At 35.9% G+C, this 22,861-nt stretch overlaps 1 protein-coding gene across 2 annotated transcripts in view; it reads left to right on the forward strand.

The window, feature by feature from the left end:
• Positions 1-22,861, forward strand: part of LOC143053594 (serine/threonine-protein kinase NIM1-like) — a 37,415-nt gene that overhangs the window by 9,683 nt on the left and 4,871 nt on the right. For both annotated transcript variants that reach the window (XM_076226387.1, XM_076226394.1), the window contains exon 3: positions 18,490-18,758. In XM_076226387.1, the coding sequence (XP_076082502.1) occupies positions 18,490-18,758 (269 nt within the window). The remainder of the gene's footprint in view (positions 1-18,489; positions 18,759-22,861) is intronic.

The following is a 22,861-nucleotide window of genomic DNA, read 5'->3' on the forward strand; positions in this document are numbered from 1 at the left end:
GCCTTATTGAACCTATGCCTTTTGGTCAACAAATCTCTGTTGAATCAAAACTGTATTGTATGTGCTCCCTAATTGAAACTTTTTTTAAAGTCCTTTAATTTTTTTACTCAGCCATCTTTTATCTGCAGTTCCAGTTTACAATGTATAACGGACCCTCTATCAACAAGAACATATTAAAATCATATGTTTATACAGAATACAACATACATGATGATGATGTATGTATTACAAGTTCAATACTAAGTATAGAACACACATTACAATACTAAACTTTTAGAAAAAAGTTGTTGCCTAGCGTCAAAAGGCATTATAAGTTGTCATTATGGAATAAAGGGGGGTGGCGTCAAAAGGCATCAGTATGGAGGAAAGGGTTAAGTCATAAATGATCTAAGATGCAGGGAGCGCTGTGTATAAAACTTACTACTTTCCAAGCAGCCACTCAAAAAAAGACTTCCCTTTTTGGCTCAATCTTGTTTTGTAGCTTAATGCATTTGGTTCTGTACATTTCTGATGAAGATTTATCGTAAAAGCTAATTGGATATTTTGATAACTGTTTCATATTTTACGTCAGACTTTCCTTGATATTCACTGTATCATATATCTTCAATGGCACCTGTCCTCTGATTAATTATACACAAATATTAATGTGTCCAGGATAAATATATTGACATAACAGAATAGGTGTTTTAGTAGGGAATTCATGTGTGAATTGCATTGAGCTCGTGATGAGATATATGACAGTATTGACCAGAAGGATAGATATTTCAATTCCCTTCTAGGCATTCTGTTTTTCTAATTTGTCGTTTGATTTATTTTCCTCTGCTTTGGTCTTTGATTGTCACACCAAAGTTGATTGGATCAGTTTCCAACAATATAAAATATGTATTGTGTTTCATTAATCAAATAAAGCACAATGTTATTGCCAATGATAATGTTTTAATTAGGTATACTTTTATGCTACATTGCCATCATTACTTCATTGTACTTGGCAGCAGTCTCACAGCAATTTATCTGCTTGCTGGGTGGTGAAAAGATGAAACCCCAAATCCTATTTTTCTTTTGTTTTCATATGCCCATTTAGGAGAGGTATTATGGTAAACTGTTGTCTGTCCATCTCAGTGTTTGTCAATCTGTTCGTCCATCCTTCGTCAACATGCCTGACATTAACTGAAAAATGGATTATGCTTTAACCAATTTGCATGAATCTTTGGTGAATTGTTTATATCTATTGACATGAACTCCCTTTTGTCTCTAATAAACCTTAGATTTTATGTTTCCTAGTTTTTGGGTTTAATTCATTAAAAAAAGGGGGGATCATCATAGTTAAGAGGTCAAGGGCACTCAATTTAAAAATTGTCATTCAAATACAAGATATTTTAAGAAGATCATCCATTTTTAACTGCCCTTGTGTGTAATAATTGTATTTGCTCTATGTTTTATGATGTCAGGGTAGTTAAGTATTTTCACAGCCTAATAAGATTTCTTAAGATTAGTTATATACCTGTACCAGCAGTTTATTTATTAATAACTTTTAATAACATGAAGATTATATTAAACCCTGTCTACTTGCAAAACTATAGATCCAAAAATTAATAATAATAGTTTTTTAAAATCGAAAATTATAGCTTTTACGACACATCAGCATTCACAATACAAGTGGTAAAAAACTTTAATGACCTGACAAAAAGTAATAGTTTCACAACAAAAAAAAAAGAAAATTAATGATAAAATATCAACGGAACAAGATGTAGCTTTGTAATGTATTTTTTTTTTTATAAAATGTAAGAGTTTAGATGTTAGAATGTTTTATTTCAATTGCATGTTAATTTGACATCAAATACATGATAATAGAAAGTGTATCTAAATTTTTTAATAGGATCTTTAGTATTAAAAAGTTGAATACATTTTTGAAAAAGTAAATGCTTCAGTAAAATGCATGAAATTAAAAAAGTGTCAAACCAATATTTTATGAACAGCCTTTTCTATTGAATATCTGAGAGACAAATATGAAACAAGGCAGCATTTATACAACTCTTTTTGAAAAATGTAGCAAATAAAGAGTGTTTCTTTACTATTCAAGATCATTCAAATTAATTTTAAATTTGTAGAAATATTTAAGGATGATGTGATGCCAAGATTATCATACAGTAAAGCCAAATTCAACAGTATTTTTAGTTCACCTGGCCCAAAGGGCCTAGTGAGCTTTTCTCATCACTTGGCGTCCGTCGTCTGTCGTTGTCGTTAACTTCTACAAAAATCATATGGGTATCTAGTTTAAAAAATGTGTCTGGTGACCCGGCCAACCAACCAAGATGGCCGCCATGGCTAAAAATAAAACATAGGGATAAAATGTAGATTTTGGCTTATATCTCTGAAACCAAAGCATTCAGAGCAAATCTGACATAGGGTAAAATTGTTTATCAGTTCTATCCATTTGCCCTGAAATTTCAGATGAATTAGACAACCCGTTGTTGGGTTCCTGCCCCAGAATTGGTAATTTTAAGGAAATTTTGACATTTTTGGTTATTATCTTGAATATTATTATAGATAGAGATAAACTGTAAACAGCCATAATGTTCAGCAAAGTAAGATCTACAAGAAAGTAAACATGAACAAAATGGTCAGTTGACCCCTTAAGGAGTTATTGCCCTTTATAATCAATTTGTTTCAATATTTTGTCATTTTTTAGCTCACCTGGCCCAAAGGGCCAAGTGAACTTTTCTCATCACTTGGCGTCCGTCGTTAACTTTTACAAAAATTTTCTCCTCTGAAACTACTGGGCCAAATTTAACCAAACTTGGCCACAATCATCATTGGGGTATCTAGTTTAAAAAATGTGTCCGGTGACCCCCGCTTACCAACCAAGATGGCCACCATGGCTAAAAATAGAACATAGGGGTAAAATGCAGTTTTTGGCTTATAACTCAAAAACCAAAGCATTTAGAGCAAATCTGACAGGGGTAAAATTGTTTATCAGCTCAAGATCTATTTGCCCTGAAATTTTCAGATGAATCGGACAATCTGTTGTTGGGTTGCTGTCCCTGAATAGGTGATTTTAGGGAAATTTTGCTGTTTTTGGTTATTATCTTGAATATTATTATAGATAGAGATAAACTGTACACAGCAATAATATTCAGCAAAGTAAGATTTACAAATAAGTCAACATGACCAAAATCTGCAGTCCTAGTGGCAGTCTTTAACTTTAGTGTCATGTTGAGTGTTTGTTCTGTGTTGAAGGCCTCATTGTTTAGTCTTTAACTTTGGTGCCATGTTGAGTGTTTGTTCTGTGTTGAAGACCTCATTGTTTAGTCTAACTTTGGTGCCATGTTGAGTGTTTGTTCTGTGTTGAAGGCCTCATTGTTTAGTCTAACTTTGGTGTCATGTTGAGTGTTTGTTCTGTGTTGAAGGCCTCATTGTTTAGTCTAACTTTGGTGTCATGTTGAGTGTTTGTTCTGTGTTGAAGGCCTCATTGTTCAGTCTTTAACTTTGGTGTCATGTTGAGTGTTTGTTCTGTGTTGAAGGCCTCATTGTTCAGTCTTTAACTTTGGTGCCATGTTGAGTGTTTGTTCTGTGTTGAAGGCCTCATTGTTTAGTCTAACTTTGGTGCCATGTTGAGTGTTTGTTCTGTGTTGAAGGCCTCATTGTTTAGTCTAACTTTGGTGCCATGTTGAGTGTTTGTTCTGTGTTGAAGGCCTCATTGTTTAGTCTAACTTTGGTGCCATGTTGAGTGTTTGTTCTGTGTTGAAGGCCTCATTGTTTAGTCTAACTTTGGTGCCATGTTGAGTGTTTGTTCTGTGTTGAAGACCTCATTGTTTAGTCTAACTTTGGTGTCATGTTGAGTGTTTGTTCTGTGTTGAAGGCCTCATTGTTTAGTCTTTAACTTTGGTGCCATGTTGAGTGTTTGTTCTGTGTTGAAGACCTCATTGTTCAGTCTTTAACTTTGGTGTCATGTTGAGTGTTTGTTCTGTGTTGAAGGCCTCATTGTTTAGTCTAACTTTGGTGCCATGTTGAGTGTTTGTTCTGTGTTGAAGACCTCATTGTTTAGTCTAACTTTGGTGCCATGTTGAGTGTTTGTTCTGTGTTGAAGACCTCATTGTTCAGTCTTTAACTTTGGTGCCATGTTGAGTGTTTGTTCTGTGTTGAAGACCTCATTGTTTAGTCTAACTTTGGTGCCATGTTGAGTGTTTGTTCTGTGTTGAAGACCTCATTGTTCAGTCTTTAACTTTGGTGCCATGTTGAGTGTTTGTTCTGTGTTGAAGGCCTCATTGTTTAGACTTTAACTTTGGTGCCATGTTGAGTGTTTGTTCTGTGTTGAAGGCCTCATTGTTTAGTCTAACTTTGGTGCCATGTTGAGTGTTTGTTCTGTGTTGAAGACCTCATTGTTTAGTCTAACTTTGGTGCCATGTTGAGTGTTTGTTCTGTGTTGAAGACCTCATTGTTCAGTCTTTAACTTTGGTGCCATGTTGAGTGTTTGTTCTGTGTTGAAGGCCTCATTGTTCAGTCTTTAACTTTGGTGCCATGTTGAGTGTTTGTTCTGTGTTGAAGACCTCATCGTTCAGTCTTTAACTTTGGTGCCATGTTGAGTGTTTGTTCTGTGTTGAAGACCTCATTGTTTAGTCTAACTTTGGTGCCATGTTGAGTGTTTGTTCTGTGTTGAAGACCTCATTGTTCAGTCTTTAACTTTGGTGCCATGTTGAGTGTTTGTTCTGTGTTGAAGGCCTCATTGTTTAGACTTTAACTTTGGTGCCATGTTGAGTGTTTGTTCTGTGTTGAAGGCCTCATTGTTTAGTCTAACTTTGGTGCCATGTTGAGTGTTTGTTCTGTGTTGAAGACCTCATTGTTTAGTCTAACTTTGGTGCCATGTTGAGTGTTTGTTCTGTGTTGAAGACCTCATTGTTCAGTCTTTAACTTTCGTGCCATGTTGAGTGTTTGTTCTGTGTTGAAGGCCTCATTGTTCAGTCTTTAACTTTGGTGCCATGTTGAGTGTTTGTTCTGTGTTGAAGACCTCATTGTTTAGTCTAACTTTGATGCCATGTTGAGTGTTTGTTCTGTGTTGAAGACCTCATTGTTTAGTCTAACTTTGGTGCCATGTTGAGTGTTTGTTCTGTGTTGAAGGCCTCATTGTTTAGTCTAACTTTGGTGCCATGTTGAGTGTTTGTTCTGTGTTGAAGACCTCATTGTTCAGTCTTTAACTTTGGTGCCATGTTGAGTGTTTGTTCTGTGTTGAAGACCTCATTGTTTAGTCTAACTTTGGTGCCATGTTGAGTGTTTGTTCTGTGTTGAAGACCTCATTGTTTAGTCTAACTTTGGTGTCATGTTGAGTGTTTGTTCTGTGTTGAAGGCCTCATTGTTTAGTCTTTAACTTTGGTGCCATGTTGAGTGTTTGTTCTGTGTTGAAGACCTCATTGTTCAGTCTTTAACTTTGGTGTCATGTTGAGTGTTTGTTCTGTGTTGAAGGCCTCATTGTTTAGTCTAACTTTGGTGCCATGTTGAGTGTTTGTTCTGTGTTGAAGACCTCATTGTTTAGTCTAACTTTGGTGCCATGTTGAGTGTTTGTTCTGTGTTGAAGACCTCATTGTTCAGTCTTTAACTTTGGTGCCATGTTGAGTGTTTGTTCTGTGTTGAAGACCTCATTGTTTAGTCTAACTTTGGTGTCATGTTGAGTGTTTGTTCTGTGTTGAAGACCTCATTGTTTAGTCTAACTTTGGTGCCATGTTGAGTGTTTGTTCTGTGTTGAAGACCTCATTGTTCAGTCTTTAACTTTGGTGCCATGTTGAGTGTTTGTTCTGTGTTGAAGACCTCATTGTTTAGTCTAACTTTGGTGTCATGTTGAGTGTTTGTTCTGTGTTGAAGGCCTCATCGTTTAGTCTTTAACTTTGGTGCCATGTTGAGTGTTTGTTCTGTGTTGAAGGCCTCATTGTTTAGTCTAACTTTGGTGCCATGTTGAGTGTTTGTTCTGTGTTGAAGACCTCATTGTTTAGTCTTTAACTTTGGTGTCATGTTGAGTGTTTGTTCTGTGTTGAAGACCTCATTGTTTAGTCTTTACCTTTGACTTTGGTGCCATGTTGAGTGTTTGTACTGTGTTGAAGGCCTCATTGTTTAGTCTTTAACTTTGGTGCCATGTTGAGTGTTTGTTCTGTGTTGAAGGCCTCATTGTTTAGTCTTTAACTTTGGTGCCATGTTGAGTGTTTGTTCTGTGTTGAAGACCTCATTGTTTAGTCTTTAACTTTGGTGCCATGTTGAGTGTTTGTTCTGTGTTGAAGGCCTCATTGTTTAGTCTTTAACTTTGGTGTCATGTTGAGTGTTTGTTCTGTGTTGAAGACCTCATTGTTTAGTCTTTAACTTTGGTGTCATGTTGAGTGTTTGTTCTGTGTTGAAGACCTCATTGTTTAGTCTTTAACTTTGGTGCCATGTTGAGTGTTTGTTCTGTGTTGAAGACCTCATTGTTTAGTCTAACTTTGGTGCCATGTTGAGTGTTTGTTCTGTGTTGAAGACCTCATTGTTTAGTCTAACTTTGGTGCCATGTTGAGTGTTTGTTCTGTGTTGAAGACCTCATCGTTCAGTCTTTAACTTTGGTGCCATGTTGAGTGTTTGTTCTGTGTTGAAGACCTCATTGTTTAGTCTAACTTTGGTGCCATGTTGAGTGTTTGTTCTGTGTTGAAGACCTCATTGTTCAGTCTTTAACTTTGGTGCCATGTTGAGTGTTTGTTCTGTGTTGAAGGCCTCATTGTTTAGACTTTAACTTTGGTGCCATGTTGAGTGTTTGTTCTGTGTTGAAGGCCTCATTGTTTAGTCTAACTTTGGTGCCATGTTGAGTGTTTGTTCTGTGTTGAAGACCTCATTGTTTAGTCTAACTTTGGTGCCATGTTGAGTGTTTGTTCTGTGTTGAAGACCTCATTGTTCAGTCTTTAACTTTGGTGCCATGTTGAGTGTTTGTTCTGTGTTGAAGGCCTCATTGTTCAGTCTTTAACTTTGGTGCCATGTTGAGTGTTTGTTCTGTGTTGAAGACCTCATCGTTCAGTCTTTAACTTTGGTGCCATGTTGAGTGTTTGTTCTGTGTTGAAGACCTCATTGTTTAGTCTAACTTTGGTGCCATGTTGAGTGTTTGTTCTGTGTTGAAGACCTCATTGTTCAGTCTTTAACTTTGGTGCCATGTTGAGTGTTTGTTCTGTGTTGAAGGCCTCATTGTTTAGACTTTAACTTTGGTGCCATGTTGAGTGTTTGTTCTGTGTTGAAGGCCTCATTGTTTAGTCTAACTTTGGTGCCATGTTGAGTGTTTGTTCTGTGTTGAAGACCTCATTGTTTAGTCTAACTTTGGTGCCATGTTGAGTGTTTGTTCTGTGTTGAAGACCTCATTGTTCAGTCTTTAACTTTGGTGCCATGTTGAGTGTTTGTTCTGTGTTGAAGGCCTCATTGTTCAGTCTTTAACTTTGGTGCCATGTTGAGTGTTTGTTCTGTGTTGAAGACCTCATTGTTTAGTCTAACTTTGATGCCATGTTGAGTGTTTGTTCTGTGTTGAAGACCTCATTGTTTAGTCTAACTTTGGTGCCATGTTGAGTGTTTGTTCTGTGTTGAAGGCCTCATTGTTTAGTCTAACTTTGGTGCCATGTTGAGTGTTTGTTCTGTGTTGAAGACCTCATTGTTCAGTCTTTAACTTTGGTGCCATGTTGAGTGTTTGTTCTGTGTTGAAGACCTCATTGTTTAGTCTAACTTTGGTGTCATGTTGAGTGTTTGTTCTGTGTTGAAGGCCTCATCGTTTAGTCTTTAACTTTGGTGCCATGTTGAGTGTTTGTTCTGTGTTGAAGGCCTCATTGTTTAGTCTAACTTTGGTGCCATGTTGAGTGTTTGTTCTGTGTTGAAGACCTCATTGTTTAGTCTTTAACTTTGGTGTCATGTTGAGTGTTTGTTCTGTGTTGAAGACCTCATTGTTTAGTCTTTACCTTTGACTTTGGTGCCATGTTGAGTGTTTGTTCTGTGTTGAAGGCCTCATTGTTTAGTCTTTAACTTTGGTGCCATGTTGAGTGTTTGTTCTGTGTTGAAGGCCTCATTGTTTAGTCTTTAACTTTGGTGCCATGTTGAGTGTTTGTTCTGTGTTGAAGACCTCATTGTTTAGTCTTTAACTTTGGTGCCATGTTGAGTGTTTGTTCTGTGTTGAAGGCCTCATTGTTTAGTCTTTAACTTTGGTGTCATGTTGAGTGTTTGTTCTGTGTTGAAGACCTCATTGTTTAGTCTTTAACTTTGGTGTCATGTTGAGTGTTTGTTCTGTGTTGAAGACCTCATTGTTTAGTCTTTAACTTTGGTGCCATGTTGAGTGTTTGTTCTGTGTTGAAGACCTCATTGTTTAGTCTAACTTTGGTGCCATGTTGAGTGTTTGTTCTGTGTTGAAGACCTCATTGTTTAGTCTAACTTTGGTGCCATGTTGAGTGTTTGTTCTGTGTTGAAGACCTCATCGTTCAGTCTTTAACTTTGGTGCCATGTTGAGTGTTTGTTCTGTGTTGAAGACCTCATTGTTTAGTCTAACTTTGGTGTCATGTTGAGTGTTTGTTCTGTGTTGAAGGCCTCATCGTTTAGTCTTTAACTTTGGTGCCATGTTGAGTGTTTGTTCTGTGTTGAAGGCCTCATTGTTTAGTCTAACTTTGGTGCCATGTTGAGTGTTTGTTCTGTGTTGAAGACCTCATTGTTTAGTCTTTAACTTTGGTGTCATGTTGAGTGTTTGTTCTGTGTTGAAGACCTCATTGTTTAGTCTTTACCTTTGACTTTGGTGCCATGTTGAGTGTTTGTTCTGTGTTGAAGGCCTCATTGTTTAGTCTTTAACTTTGGTGCCATGTTGAGTGTTTGTTCTGTGTTGAAGGCCTCATTGTTTAGTCTTTAACTTTGGTGCCATGTTGAGTGTTTGTTCTGTGTTGAAGACCTCATTGTTTAGTCTTTAACTTTGGTGCCATGTTGAGTGTTTGTTCTGTGTTGAAGGCCTCATTGTTTAGTCTTTAACTTTGGTGTCATGTTGAGTGTTTGTTCTGTGTTGAAGACCTCATTGTTTAGTCTTTAACTTTGGTGTCATGTTGAGTGTTTGTTCTGTGTTGAAGACCTCATTGTTTAGTCTTTAACTTTGGTGCCATGTTGAGTGTTTGTTCTGTGTTGAAGACCTCATTGTTTAGTCTAACTTTGGTGCCATGTTGAGTGTTTGTTCTGTGTTGAAGACCTCATTGTTTAGTCTAACTTTGGTGCCATGTTGAGTGTTTGTTCTGTGTTGAAGACCTCATCGTTCAGTCTTTAACTTTGGTGCCATGTTGAGTGTTTGTTCTGTGTTGAAGACCTCATTGTTTAGTCTAACTTTGGTGCCATGTTGAGTGTTTGTTCTGTGTTGAAGACCTCATTGTTCAGTCTTTAACTTTGGTGCCATGTTGAGTGTTTGTTCTGTGTTGAAGGCCTCATTGTTTAGACTTTAACTTTGGTGCCATGTTGAGTGTTTGTTCTGTGTTGAAGGCCTCATTGTTTAGTCTAACTTTGGTGCCATGTTGAGTGTTTGTTCTGTGTTGAAGACCTCATTGTTTAGTCTTTTGGTGCCATGTTGAGTGTTTGTTCTGTGTTGAAGACCTCATTGTTCAGTCTTTAACTTTGGTGCCATGTTGAGTGTTTGTTCTGTGTTGAAGGCCTCATTGTTCAGTCTTTAACTTTGGTGCCATGTTGAGTGTTTGTTCTGTGTTGAAGACCTCATTGTTTAGTCTAACTTTGATGCCATGTTGAGTGTTTGTTCTGTGTTGAAGACCTCATTGTTTAGTCTAACTTTGGTGCCATGTTGAGTGTTTGTTCTGTGTTGAAGGCCTCATTGTTTAGTCTAACTTTGGTGCCATGTTGAGTGTTTGTTCTGTGTTGAAGACCTCATTGTTCAGTCTTTAACTTTGGTGCCATGTTGAGTGTTTGTTCTGTGTTGAAGACCTCATTGTTTAGTCTAACTTTGGTGCCATGTTGAGTGTTTGTTCTGTGTTGAAGACCTCATTGTTCAGTCTTTAACTTTGGTGCCATGTTGAGTGTTTGTTCTGTGTTGAAGGCCTCATTGTTTAGTCTAACTTTGGTGCCATGTTGAGTGTTTGTTCTGTGTTGAAGACCTCATTGTTCAGTCTTTAACTTTGGTGTCATGTTGAGTGTTTGTTCTGTGTTGAAGACCTCATTGTTTAGTCTTTAACTTTGGTGCCATGTTGAGTGTTTGTTCTGTGTTGAAGGCCTCATTGTTTAGACTTTAACTTTGGTGCCATGTTGAGTGTTTGTTCTGTGTTGAAGGCCTCATTGTTTAGTCTAACTTTGGTGCCATGTTGAGTGTTTGTTCTGTGTTGAAGACCTCATTGTTTAGTCTAACTTTGGTGCCATGTTGAGTGTTTGTTCTGTGTTGAAGACCTCATTGTTCAGTCTTTAACTTTGGTGCCATGTTGAGTGTTTGTTCTGTGTTGAAGGCCTCATTGTTCAGTCTTTAACTTTGGTGCCATGTTGAGTGTTTGTTCTGTGTTGAAGACCTCATCGTTCAGTCTTTAACTTTGGTGCCATGTTGAGTGTTTGTTCTGTGTTGAAGACCTCATTGTTTAGTCTAACTTTGGTGCCATGTTGAGTGTTTGTTCTGTGTTGAAGACCTCATTGTTCAGTCTTTAACTTTGGTGCCATGTTGAGTGTTTGTTCTGTGTTGAAGGCCTCATTGTTTAGACTTTAACTTTGGTGCCATGTTGAGTGTTTGTTCTGTGTTGAAGGCCTCATTGTTTAGTCTAACTTTGGTGCCATGTTGAGTGTTTGTTCTGTGTTGAAGACCTCATTGTTTAGTCTAACTTTGGTGCCATGTTGAGTGTTTGTTCTGTGTTGAAGACCTCATTGTTCAGTCTTTAACTTTGGTGCCATGTTGAGTGTTTGTTCTGTGTTGAAGGCCTCATTGTTCAGTCTTTAACTTTGGTGCCATGTTGAGTGTTTGTTCTGTGTTGAAGACCTCATTGTTTAGTCTAACTTTGATGCCATGTTGAGTGTTTGTTCTGTGTTGAAGACCTCATTGTTTAGTCTAACTTTGGTGCCATGTTGAGTGTTTGTTCTGTGTTGAAGGCCTCATTGTTTAGTCTAACTTTGGTGCCATGTTGAGTGTTTGTTCTGTGTTGAAGACCTCATTGTTCAGTCTTTAACTTTGGTGCCATGTTGAGTGTTTGTTCTGTGTTGAAGACCTCATTGTTTAGTCTAACTTTGGTGTCATGTTGAGTGTTTGTTCTGTGTTGAAGGCCTCATCGTTTAGTCTTTAACTTTGGTGCCATGTTGAGTGTTTGTTCTGTGTTGAAGGCCTCATTGTTTAGTCTAACTTTGGTGCCATGTTGAGTGTTTGTTCTGTGTTGAAGACCTCATTGTTTAGTCTTTAACTTTGGTGTCATGTTGAGTGTTTGTTCTGTGTTGAAGACCTCATTGTTTAGTCTTTACCTTTGACTTTGGTGCCATGTTGAGTGTTTGTTCTGTGTTGAAGGCCTCATTGTTTAGTCTTTAACTTTGGTGCCATGTTGAGTGTTTGTTCTGTGTTGAAGGCCTCATTGTTTAGTCTTTAACTTTGGTGCCATGTTGAGTGTTTGTTCTGTGTTGAAGACCTCATTGTTTAGTCTTTAACTTTGGTGCCATGTTGAGTGTTTGTTCTGTGTTGAAGGCCTCATTGTTTAGTCTTTAACTTTGGTGTCATGTTGAGTGTTTGTTCTGTGTTGAAGACCTCATTGTTTAGTCTTTAACTTTGGTGTCATGTTGAGTGTTTGTTCTGTGTTGAAGACCTCATTGTTTAGTCTTTAACTTTGGTGCCATGTTGAGTGTTTGTTCTGTGTTGAAGACCTCATTGTTTAGTCTAACTTTGGTGCCATGTTGAGTGTTTGTTCTGTGTTGAAGACCTCATTGTTTAGTCTAACTTTGGTGCCATGTTGAGTGTTTGTTCTGTGTTGAAGACCTCATCGTTCAGTCTTTAACTTTGGTGCCATGTTGAGTGTTTGTTCTGTGTTGAAGACCTCATTGTTTAGTCTAACTTTGGTGTCATGTTGAGTGTTTGTTCTGTGTTGAAGGCCTCATCGTTTAGTCTTTAACTTTGGTGCCATGTTGAGTGTTTGTTCTGTGTTGAAGGCCTCATTGTTTAGTCTAACTTTGGTGCCATGTTGAGTGTTTGTTCTGTGTTGAAGACCTCATTGTTTAGTCTTTAACTTTGGTGTCATGTTGAGTGTTTGTTCTGTGTTGAAGACCTCATTGTTTAGTCTTTACCTTTGACTTTGGTGCCATGTTGAGTGTTTGTTCTGTGTTGAAGGCCTCATTGTTTAGTCTTTAACTTTGGTGCCATGTTGAGTGTTTGTTCTGTGTTGAAGGCCTCATTGTTTAGTCTTTAACTTTGGTGCCATGTTGAGTGTTTGTTCTGTGTTGAAGACCTCATTGTTTAGTCTAACTTTGGTGCCATGTTGAGTGTTTGTTCTGTGTTGAAGGCCTCATTGTTTAGTCTTTAACTTTGGTGTCATGTTGAGTGTTTGTTCTGTGTTGAAGACCTCATTGTTTAGTCTTTAACTTTGGTGTCATGTTGAGTGTTTGTTCTGTGTTGAAGACCTCATTGTTTAGTCTTTAACTTTGGTGCCATGTTGAGTGTTTGTTCTGTGTTGAAGACCTCATTGTTTAGTCTAACTTTGGTGCCATGTTGAGTGTTTGTTCTGTGTTGAAGACCTCATTGTTTAGTCTAACTTTGGTGCCATGTTGAGTGTTTGTTCTGTGTTGAAGACCTCATCGTTCAGTCTTTAACTTTGGTGCCATGTTGAGTGTTTGTTCTGTGTTGAAGACCTCATTGTTTAGTCTAACTTTGGTGCCATGTTGAGTGTTTGTTCTGTGTTGAAGACCTCATTGTTCAGTCTTTAACTTTGGTGCCATGTTGAGTGTTTGTTCTGTGTTGAAGGCCTCATTGTTTAGACTTTAACTTTGGTGCCATGTTGAGTGTTTGTTCTGTGTTGAAGGCCTCATTGTTTAGTCTAACTTTGGTGCCATGTTGAGTGTTTGTTCTGTGTTGAAGACCTCATTGTTTAGTCTTTTGGTGCCATGTTGAGTGTTTGTTCTGTGTTGAAGACCTCATTGTTCAGTCTTTAACTTTGGTGCCATGTTGAGTGTTTGTTCTGTGTTGAAGGCCTCATTGTTCAGTCTTTAACTTTGGTGCCATGTTGAGTGTTTGTTCTGTGTTGAAGACCTCATTGTTTAGTCTAACTTTGATGCCATGTTGAGTGTTTGTTCTGTGTTGAAGACCTCATTGTTTAGTCTAACTTTGGTGCCATGTTGAGTGTTTGTTCTGTGTTGAAGGCCTCATTGTTTAGTCTAACTTTGGTGCCATGTTGAGTGTTTGTTCTGTGTTGAAGACCTCATTGTTCAGTCTTTAACTTTGGTGCCATGTTGAGTGTTTGTTCTGTGTTGAAGACCTCATTGTTTAGTCTAACTTTGGTGCCATGTTGAGTGTTTGTTCTGTGTTGAAGACCTCATTGTTCAGTCTTTAACTTTGGTGCCATGTTGAGTGTTTGTTCTGTGTTGAAGGCCTCATTGTTTAGTCTAACTTTGGTGCCATGTTGAGTGTTTGTTCTGTGTTGAAGACCTCATTGTTCAGTCTTTAACTTTGGTGTCATGTTGAGTGTTTGTTCTGTGTTGAAGACCTCATTGTTTAGTCTTTAACTTTGGTGCCATGTTGAGTGTTTGTTCTGTGTTGAAGGCCTCATTGTTTAGTCTTTAACTTTGGTGTCATGTTGAGTGTTTGTTCTGTGTTGAAGGCCTCATTGTTTAGTCTAACTTTGGTGCCATGTTGAGTGTTTGTTCTGTGTTGAAGACCTCGTTGTTTAGTGTAACTTTGGTGTCATGTTGAGTGTTTGTTCTGTGTTGAAGACCTCATTGTTTTGTCTAACTTTGGTGCCATGTTGAGTGTTTGTTCTGTGTTGAAGGCCTCATTGTTCAGTCTTTAACTTTGGTGCCATGTTGAGTGTTTGTTCTGTGTTGAAGACCTCATTGTTTAGTCTTTAACTTTGGTGCCATGTTGAGTGTTTGTTCTGTGTTGAAGACCTCATTGTTTAGTCTAACTTTGGTGCCATGTTGAGTGTTTGTTCTGTGTTGAAGACCTCATTGTTCAGTCTTTAACTTTGGTGCCATGTTGAGTGTTTGTTCTGTGTTGAAGACCTCATTGTTTAGTCTTTAACTTTGGTGCCATGTTGAGTGTTTGTTCTGTGTTGAAGGCCTCATTGTTTAGTCTTTAACTTTGGTGTCATGTTGAGTGTTTGTTCTGTGTTGAAGACCTCATTGTTTAGTCTAACTTTGGTGCCATGTTGAGTGTTTGTTCTGTGTTGAAGACCTCATTGTTCAGTCTTTAACTTTGGTGCCATGTTGAGGGTTTGTTCTGTGTTGAAGGCCTCATTGTTTAGTCTAACTTTGGTGTCATGTTGAGTGTTTGTTCTGTGTTGAAGGCCTCATTGTTTAGTCTAACTTTGGTGTCATGTTGAGTGTTTGTTCTTTGTTAAAGACCTCATTGTTTAGTCTAACTTTGGTGTCATGTTGAGTGTTTGTTCTGTGTTGAAGGCCTCATTGTTTAGTCTAACTTTGGTGTCATGTTGAGTGTTTGTTCTGTGTTGAAGGCCTCATTGTTTAGTCTAACTTTGGTGCCATGTTGAGTGTTTGTTCTGTGTTGAAGGCCTCATTGTTTAGTCTAACTTTGGTGCCATGTTGAGTGTTTGTTCTGTGTTGAAGACCTCATTGTTCAGTCTTTAACTTTGGTGCCATGTTGAGTGTTTGTTCTGTGTTGAAGGCCTCATTGTTTAGTCTTTAACTTTGGTGCCATGTTGAGTGTTTGTTCTGTGTTGAAGGCCTCATTGTTTAGTCTAACTTTGGTGCCATGTTGAGTGTTTGTTCTGTGTTGAAGACTTCATTGTTCAGTCTTTAACTTTGGTGCCATGTTGAGTGTTTGTTCTTTGTTGAAGACCTCATTGTTCAGTCTTTAACTTTGGTGTCATGTTGAGTGTTTGTTCTGTGTTGAAGGCCTCATTGTTTAGTCTAACTTTGGTGCCATGTTGAGTGTTTGTTCTGTGTTGAAGACCTCATTGTTTAGTGTAACTTTGGTGTCATGTTGAGTGTTTGTTCTGTGTTGAAGACCTCATTGTTTAGTCTAACTTTGGTGCCATGTTGAGTGTTTGTTCTGTGTTGAAGGCCTCATTGTTCAGTCTTTAACTTTGGTGCCATGTTGAGTGTTTGTTCTGTGTTGAAGACCTCATTGTTTAGTCTTTAACTTTGGTGCCATGTTGAGTGTTTGTTCTGTGTTGAAGACCTCATTGTTTAGTCTAACTTTGGTGCCATGTTGAGTGTTTGTTCTGTGTTGAAGACCTCATTGTTCAGTCTTTAACTTTGGTGCCATGTTGAGTGTTTGTTCTGTGTTGAAGACCTCATTGTTTAGTCTTTAACTTTGGTGCCATGTTGAGTGTTTGTTCTGTGTTGAAGGCCTCATTGTTTAGTCTTTAACTTTGGTGTCATGTTGAGTGTTTGTTCTGTGTTGAAGACCTCATTGTTTAGTCTAACTTTGGTGCCATGTTGAGTGTTTGTTCTGTGTTGAAGACCTCATTGTTCAGTCTTTAACTTTGGTGCCATGTTGAGTGTTTGTTCTGTGTTGAAGACCTCATTGTTCAGTCTTTAACTTTGGTGTCATGTTGAGTGTTTGTTCTGTGTTGAAGGCCTCATTGTTTAGTCTAACTTTGGTGCCATGTTGAGTGTTTGTTCTGTGTTGAAGACCTCATTGTTTAGTGTAACTTTGGTGTCATGTTGAGTGTTTGTTCTGTGTTGAAGACCTCATTGTTTAGTCTAACTTTGGTGCCATGTTGAGTGTTTGTTCTGTGTTGAAGGCCTCATTGTTCAGTCTTTAACTTTGGTGCCATGTTGAGTGTTTGTTCTGTGTTGAAGACCTCATTGTTTAGTCTTTAACTTTGGTGTCATGTTGAGTGTTTGTTCTGTGTTGAAGACCTCATTGTTTAGTCTTTAACTTTGGTGTCATGTTGAGTGTTTGTTCTGTGTTGAAGACCTCATTGTTTAGTCTAACTTTGGTGCCATGTTGAGTGTTTGTTCTGTGTTGAAGACCTCATTGTTCAGTCTTTAACTTTGGTGCCATGTTGAGTGTTTGTTCTGTGTTGAAGACCTCATTGTTCAGTCTTTAACTTTGGTGTCATGTTGAGTGTTTGTTCTGTGTTGAAGGCCTCATTGTTTAGTCTAACTTTGGTGCCATGTTGAGTGTTTGTTCTGTGTTGAAGACCTCATTGTTTAGTGTAACTTTGGTGTCATGTTGAGTGTTTGTTCTGTGTTGAAGACCTCATTGTTTAGTCTAACTTTGGTGCCATGTTGAGTGTTTGTTCTGTGTTGAAGGCCTCATTGTTCAGTCTTTAACTTTGGTGCCATGTTGAGTGTTTGTTCTGTGTTGAAGACCTCATTGTTTAGTCTTTAACTTTGGTGCCATGTTGAGTGTTTGTTCTGTGTTGAAGACCTCATTGTTTAGTCTAACTTTGGTGCCATGTTGAGTGTTTGTTCTGTGTTGAAGACCTCATTGTTCAGTCTTTAACTTTGGTGCCATGTTGAGTGTTTGTTCTGTGTTGAAGACCTCATTGTTTAGTCTTTAACTTTGGTGCCATGTTGAGTGTTTGTTCTGTGTTGAAGGCCTCATTGTTTAGTCTTTAACTTTGGTGTCATGTTGAGTGTTTGTTCTGTGTTGAAGACCTCATTGTTTAGTCTAACTTTGGTGCCATGTTGAGTGTTTGTTCTGTGTTGAAGACCTCATTGTTCAGTCTTTAACTTTGGTGCCATGTTGAGGGTTTGTTCTGTGTTGAAGGCCTCATTGTTTAGTCTAACTTTGGTGTCATGTTGAGTGTTTGTTCTGTGTTGAAGGCCTCATTGTTTAGTCTAACTTTGGTGTCATGTTGAGTGTTTGTTCTTTGTTAAAGACCTCATTGTTTAGTCTAACTTTGGTGTCATGTTGAGTGTTTGTTCTGTGTTGAAGGCCTCATTGTTTAGTCTAACTTTGGTGTCATGTTGAGTGTTTGTTCTGTGTTGAAGGCCTCATTGTTTAGTCTAACTTTGGTGCCATGTTGAGTGTTTGTTCTGTGTTGAAGGCCTCATTGTTTAGTCTAACTTTGGTGCCATGTTGAGTGTTTGTTCTGTGTTGAAGACCTCATTGTTCAGTCTTTAACTTTGGTGCCATGTTGAGTGTTTGTTCTGTGTTGAAGACCTCATTGTTTAGTCTTTAACTTTGGTGCCATGTTGAGTGTTTGTTCTGTGTTAAAGGCCTCATTGTTTAGTCTTTAACTTTGGTGTCATGTTGAGTGTTTGTTCTGTGTTGAAGACCTCATTGTTTAGTCTAACTTTGGTGCCATGTTGAGTGTTTGTTCTGTGTTGAAGACCTCATTGTTCAGTCTTTAACTTTGGTGCCATGTTGAGGGTTTGTTCTGTGTTGAAGGCCTCATTGTTTAGTCTAACTTTGGTGTCATGTTGAGTGTTTGTTCTGTGTTGAAGGCCTCATTGTTTAGTCTGACTTTGGTGTCATGTTGAGTGTTTGTTCTTTGTTAAAGACCTCATTGTTTAGTCTAACTTTGGTGTCATGTTGAGTGTTTGTTCTGTGTTGAAGGCCTCATTGTTTAGTCTAACTTTGGTGTCATGTTGAGTGTTTGTTCTGTGTTGAAGGCCTCATTGTTTAGTCTAACTTTGGTGCCATGTTGAGTGTTTGTTCTGTGTTGAAGGCCTCATTGTTTAGTCTAACTTTGGTGCCATGTTGAGTGTTTGTTCTGTGTTGAAGACCTCATTGTTCAGTCTTTAACTTTGGTGCCATGTTGAGTGTTTGTTCTGTGTTGAAGGCCTCATTGTTTAGTCTTTAACTTTGGTGCCATGTTGAGTGTTTGTTCTGTGTTGAAGGCCTCATTGTTTAGTCTAACTTTGGTGCCATGTTGAGTGTTTGTTCTGTGTTGAAGACCTCATTGTTCAGTCTTTAACTTTGGTGCCATGTTGAGTGTTTGTTCTGTGTTGAAGACCTCATTGTTCAGTCTTTAACTTTGGTGTCATGTTGAGTGTTTGTTCTGTGTTGAAGGCCTCATTGTTTAGTCTAACTTTGGTGCCATGTTGAGTGTTTGTTCTGTGTTGAAGGCCTCATTGTTTAGTCTAACTTTGGTGCCATGTTGAGTGTTTGTTCTGTGTTGAAGACCTCATTGTTCAGTCTTTAACTTTGGTGCCATGTTGAGTGTTTGTTCTGTGTTGAAGGCCTCATTGTTTAGTCTAACTTTGGTGCCATGTTGAGTGTTTGTTCTGTGTTGAAGGCCTCATTGTTCAGTAATAACAGTGCTGTCATCTAAGTTTGCTTTGGATTTTGTGTTTTGTGCCATGCATTTTTACACCATGCCTTAATTACTATGTTTAAACTTTTTGTTTAAAAGACTAATGTTATGATTTACATATTACTATTTGATATATTTTCAGAAAAAGTTGCAATAAAAATAATAGATAAAACAAAGCTAGATCAGAAAACACAGAGACTTCTTTCTCGTGAAATATCCAGTATGGAAAGACTTCATCACCCAAATATTATACGTTTATATGAAGTTGTAGAGACATTAGCAAAAATGCACATTGTAATGGAATATGCAGGAGGAGGAGAACTTTTTAATAAGATATCAAATGATGGAAAGATGGCAGAATCAGAGGCTAAAAATATTATGGCTCAAGTTGTAGCAGGAGTTAATCATATGGTATGTAGGATTAACAACACATGCAGTTCTTCTGCCAAAAAATCAATCCTCTTAAGTCATTTAATGCCAGTGAGTTAAAACAAAACTCTTGGTTTTGATTTGACAATTTTCAAATAAAGTTTTTTCTGTGCTTCACTTTCTAAACTGTTAAGGATTGATAACTCAGCTTCACTTTCTTAACTGTTTAGGATTGATAACTCAGCTTCACTTTCTAAACTGTTTAGAATTGATAACTCAGCTTCACTTTCTAAACTGTTTAGGATTGATAACTCAGCTTCACTTTCTAAACTGTTTAGAATTGATAACTCAGCTTCACTTTCTAAACTGTTTAGAATTGATAACTCAGCTTCACTTCCTAAACTGTTTAGAATTGATAACTCAGCTTCACTTTCTAAACTGTTTAGCAATGTTAACTCAGCTTCACTTTCTAAACTGTTTAGGATTGATAATTCAGCTTCACTTTCTAAACTGTTTAGAATTGATAACTCAGCTTCACTTTCTAAACTGTTTAGGATTGATAACTCAGCTTCACTTTCTAAACTGTTTAGAATTGATAACTCAGCTTCACTTTCTAAACTGTTTAGGATTGATAACTCAGCTCACTTTCTAAACTGTTTAGAATTGATAACTCAGCTTCACTTTCTAAACTGTTAAGAATTGATAACTCAGCTTCACTTTCTAAACTGTTTAGAATTGATAACTCAGCTTCACTTTCTAAACTGTTTAGGAACGTTAACTCAGCTTCACTTTCTAAACTGTTTAGGATTGATAACTCAGCTTCACTTTCTAAACTGTTTAGGAATGTTAACTCAGCTTCACTTTCTAAACTGTTTAGGATTGATAACTCAGCTTCACTTTCTCAGCTTCACTTTCTAAACTGTTTAGAATTAATAACTCAGCTTCACTTTCTAAACTGTTTAGGATTGATAATTCAGCTTCACTTTCTAAACTGTTTAGAATTAATAACTCAGCTTCACTTTCTAAACTGTTTAGAATTGATAACTCAGCTTCACTTTCTTAACTGTTTAGGATTGATAACTCAGCTTCACTTTCTAAACTGTTTAGGATTGATAACTCAGCTTCACTTTCTAAACTGTTTAGAATTGATAATTCAGCTTCACTTTCTAAACTGTTTAGAATTGATAACTCAGCTCACTTTCTAAACTGTTTAGAATTGATAACTCAGCTTCACTTTCTAAACTGTTTAGAATTGATAACTCAGCTTCACTTTCTAAACTGTTTAGGATTTATAACTCAACTTCACTTTCTAAACTGTTTCGAATTGATAACTCAGCTTCACTTTCTAAACTGTTTAGAATTGATAACTCAGCTTCACTTTCTAAACTGTTTAGAATTGATAACTCAGCTTCACTTTCTAAACTGTTTAGAATTGATAACTCAGTTTCACTTTCTAAACTGTTTAGGATTGATAACTTAGTTTTAGTTTAGTACTGAATTGTAGGGTATTTGTGAACTACATTGCATTTGATCATTTAAATAAAAGCTAAGATACCAGGATTACAGTAACAATTTTTATGTAACGAGTCCTCCCTGTAATTTGTTTTTGAAACTTGATTTTGACACAACACATCTCTATGGCAAGCAGTTTTGCTATTTATTCTTACTTCAAGATATCTCATAAACTTTATAAGATATCTTATATAGTTTATAAGATATCTTATATAGTTTATAAGATATCTTATTTAGTGTATATCTTATATAGTTTATAAGATATCTTATATAGTTTATTTTATAAGATATCTTATATAGTTTATAAGATATCTCATAAAGTTTATAAGATATCTCATATAGTTTATCAGATATCTTATATAATTGTCATATTATATATAAACTTATATATAATATGACAATTATATAAGATATCTGATAAACTATATGAGATATCTTATAAACTTTATGAGATATCTTATAAACTATATAAGATATCTTATAAAATAAACTATATAAGATATCTTATAAACTAAATAAGATATCTCCTATAATAAATAAGATATCTCCTATAATATATAAGATATCTTATATAATTTCATTTTTATGAGATATCTTATATATTATATGAGATGTCTTATATTTTATATAAGATCTTATATAAAATATAAGACATCTCATATAATATATAAGATATCTCATAAAAATGAAATTATATAAGATATCTTATATATTATAGGAGATATCTTATTTATTATAGGAGATATCTTATTTAGTTTATAAGATATCTCATAAAGTTTATAAGAAGATATTTCATAAAGTTTATAAGATATCTTATATAGTTTATCAGATATCTTATATAATTGTCTTCATAAGATATCTCATAAACTAAATCAGATATCTTATAAACTATATGAGATATCTTAATAACTATATAAGATATCTTATAAACTATATAAGATATCTTATAAATTATATAAGATATCTTATAAATTATATAAGATATATAAACTTTATGAGATGTCTTATATAATATTAAAGATATCTCATATATTCACAGCATTTGGGTCATTGTGACCTACTTTTCACACTTAATCAAGCAAGTTTTGTTTCACAGAAATATGTAAAGTTTATGTCATTGACAATTTACAACTACAGTACATGTAACTATACTTTATGGTAACTCACACTTTTTAATAACGGTGTACTAATGTCTCCCTTGTTTTGGTCCACTTTATCTTATAAATTTTTTAAATTGGGAAGTTCTTTAAAGGTTTTTACATTCTTTTTGTGCAGACACCTTATGAAGTTTTTAATGATTTTAATAAATATCTTAATACATTAAAAAAAATCAATTATATGATAAGTCAGTTCCAGACCACTTAAACAAATTTGGGTGTAACATTAAAATGAAGTATTTTTGTCATACCTAATGTTAACTATTATGATTGTGGACATGCATTTTACAAAAGGAAATAATTTTAAAACAAGGATATGAGAATAGACATCAGATTGCCTTTTAGGTTATTAATGCTGTAATTAATCCATACTTTAACTTGATCAAAACCAAGGGAAATACTTTGATCAGACGTAATGTCCTTTATTATAAATTGATGGAGTATTCCCATGCAGTTCAATATGAAATAGCTAATGGCACTTGTTATAATATTGATGCAGAGATTTAAATAGGACCTGGTATAACCAGTACATGAACACCGATTTTTTTAAATTGATTTAAAAAAAAATGAAAATATAGATTTTATTTTAAATACCTGGTGAAAAGATTATGCAATTTATTATAATGCTTGCCAACTTGAATGTCATCAACCTTAAAGATTTTTCCTGTGAAGAGTAAATCTCAGTGTTTATAAACAGATATTGAAGAATCTTGAGCACTTTATTAAGTTTAATCAATTGTACCCCCAGGACAGATAAACACTGTGATCATAGTGATCAGCTTATTTACCTTGTATGTTGCATATTAAATAATAAAGAAAATTCACATGGGTAAAATGCATTCCAAATTATTGTACATGTATATGGATAATTATCATACATTAGCTCCTAATTTTCATATGCAGACCTCCAGTAATTGTAGCAGCTAAACATGTAATGAAATAATTAACTTTCCATGTCTGTTTAAAAATGTTCAAACATTCTATATATATTGGTTTTAAAAATCAATAGAGCTTTTCTTAAATTGCCTCTTTTTTCAAATTCTGTAAAAAAAAAAAGAAAAAAAAGAGTTAACACCATCACTGTGATCTGTATGTGAAACTATCATGTGATTTTTTTTATTGTTGTTTCATTATGGAAATAATCTTTTATGAAAATAACAACCCAATGTATCTGACATCAAACATATATATTTTTTTTTATTATATTTCGAAACTGCTGGAGTATATAGGACATGTTTTATTCTAGTGGAACCTCAATAACATCATCATGACGAACATTGCTGTGATGTAGTCAAAACTATATAATTACAGTTGGAAGGATTTTATCAGTTATGTTTTTATATTTGAAAAGGATATATCTTGAAATTCTCCCTAAATTATAAATTCATAGATAAGTAACAACAGTATCTTGATCTTGATACTGGTGGTCTAGTCCAGTTTTGCCAAAGGGAGATAATTTCACAATACTCCTTCAAG

The sequence above is a fragment of the Mytilus galloprovincialis genome, chromosome 1 (assembly GCF_965363235.1).
Source record: "Mytilus galloprovincialis chromosome 1, xbMytGall1.hap1.1, whole genome shotgun sequence".
Taxonomy (NCBI): Eukaryota; Metazoa; Mollusca; class Bivalvia; order Mytilida; family Mytilidae; genus Mytilus; species Mytilus galloprovincialis.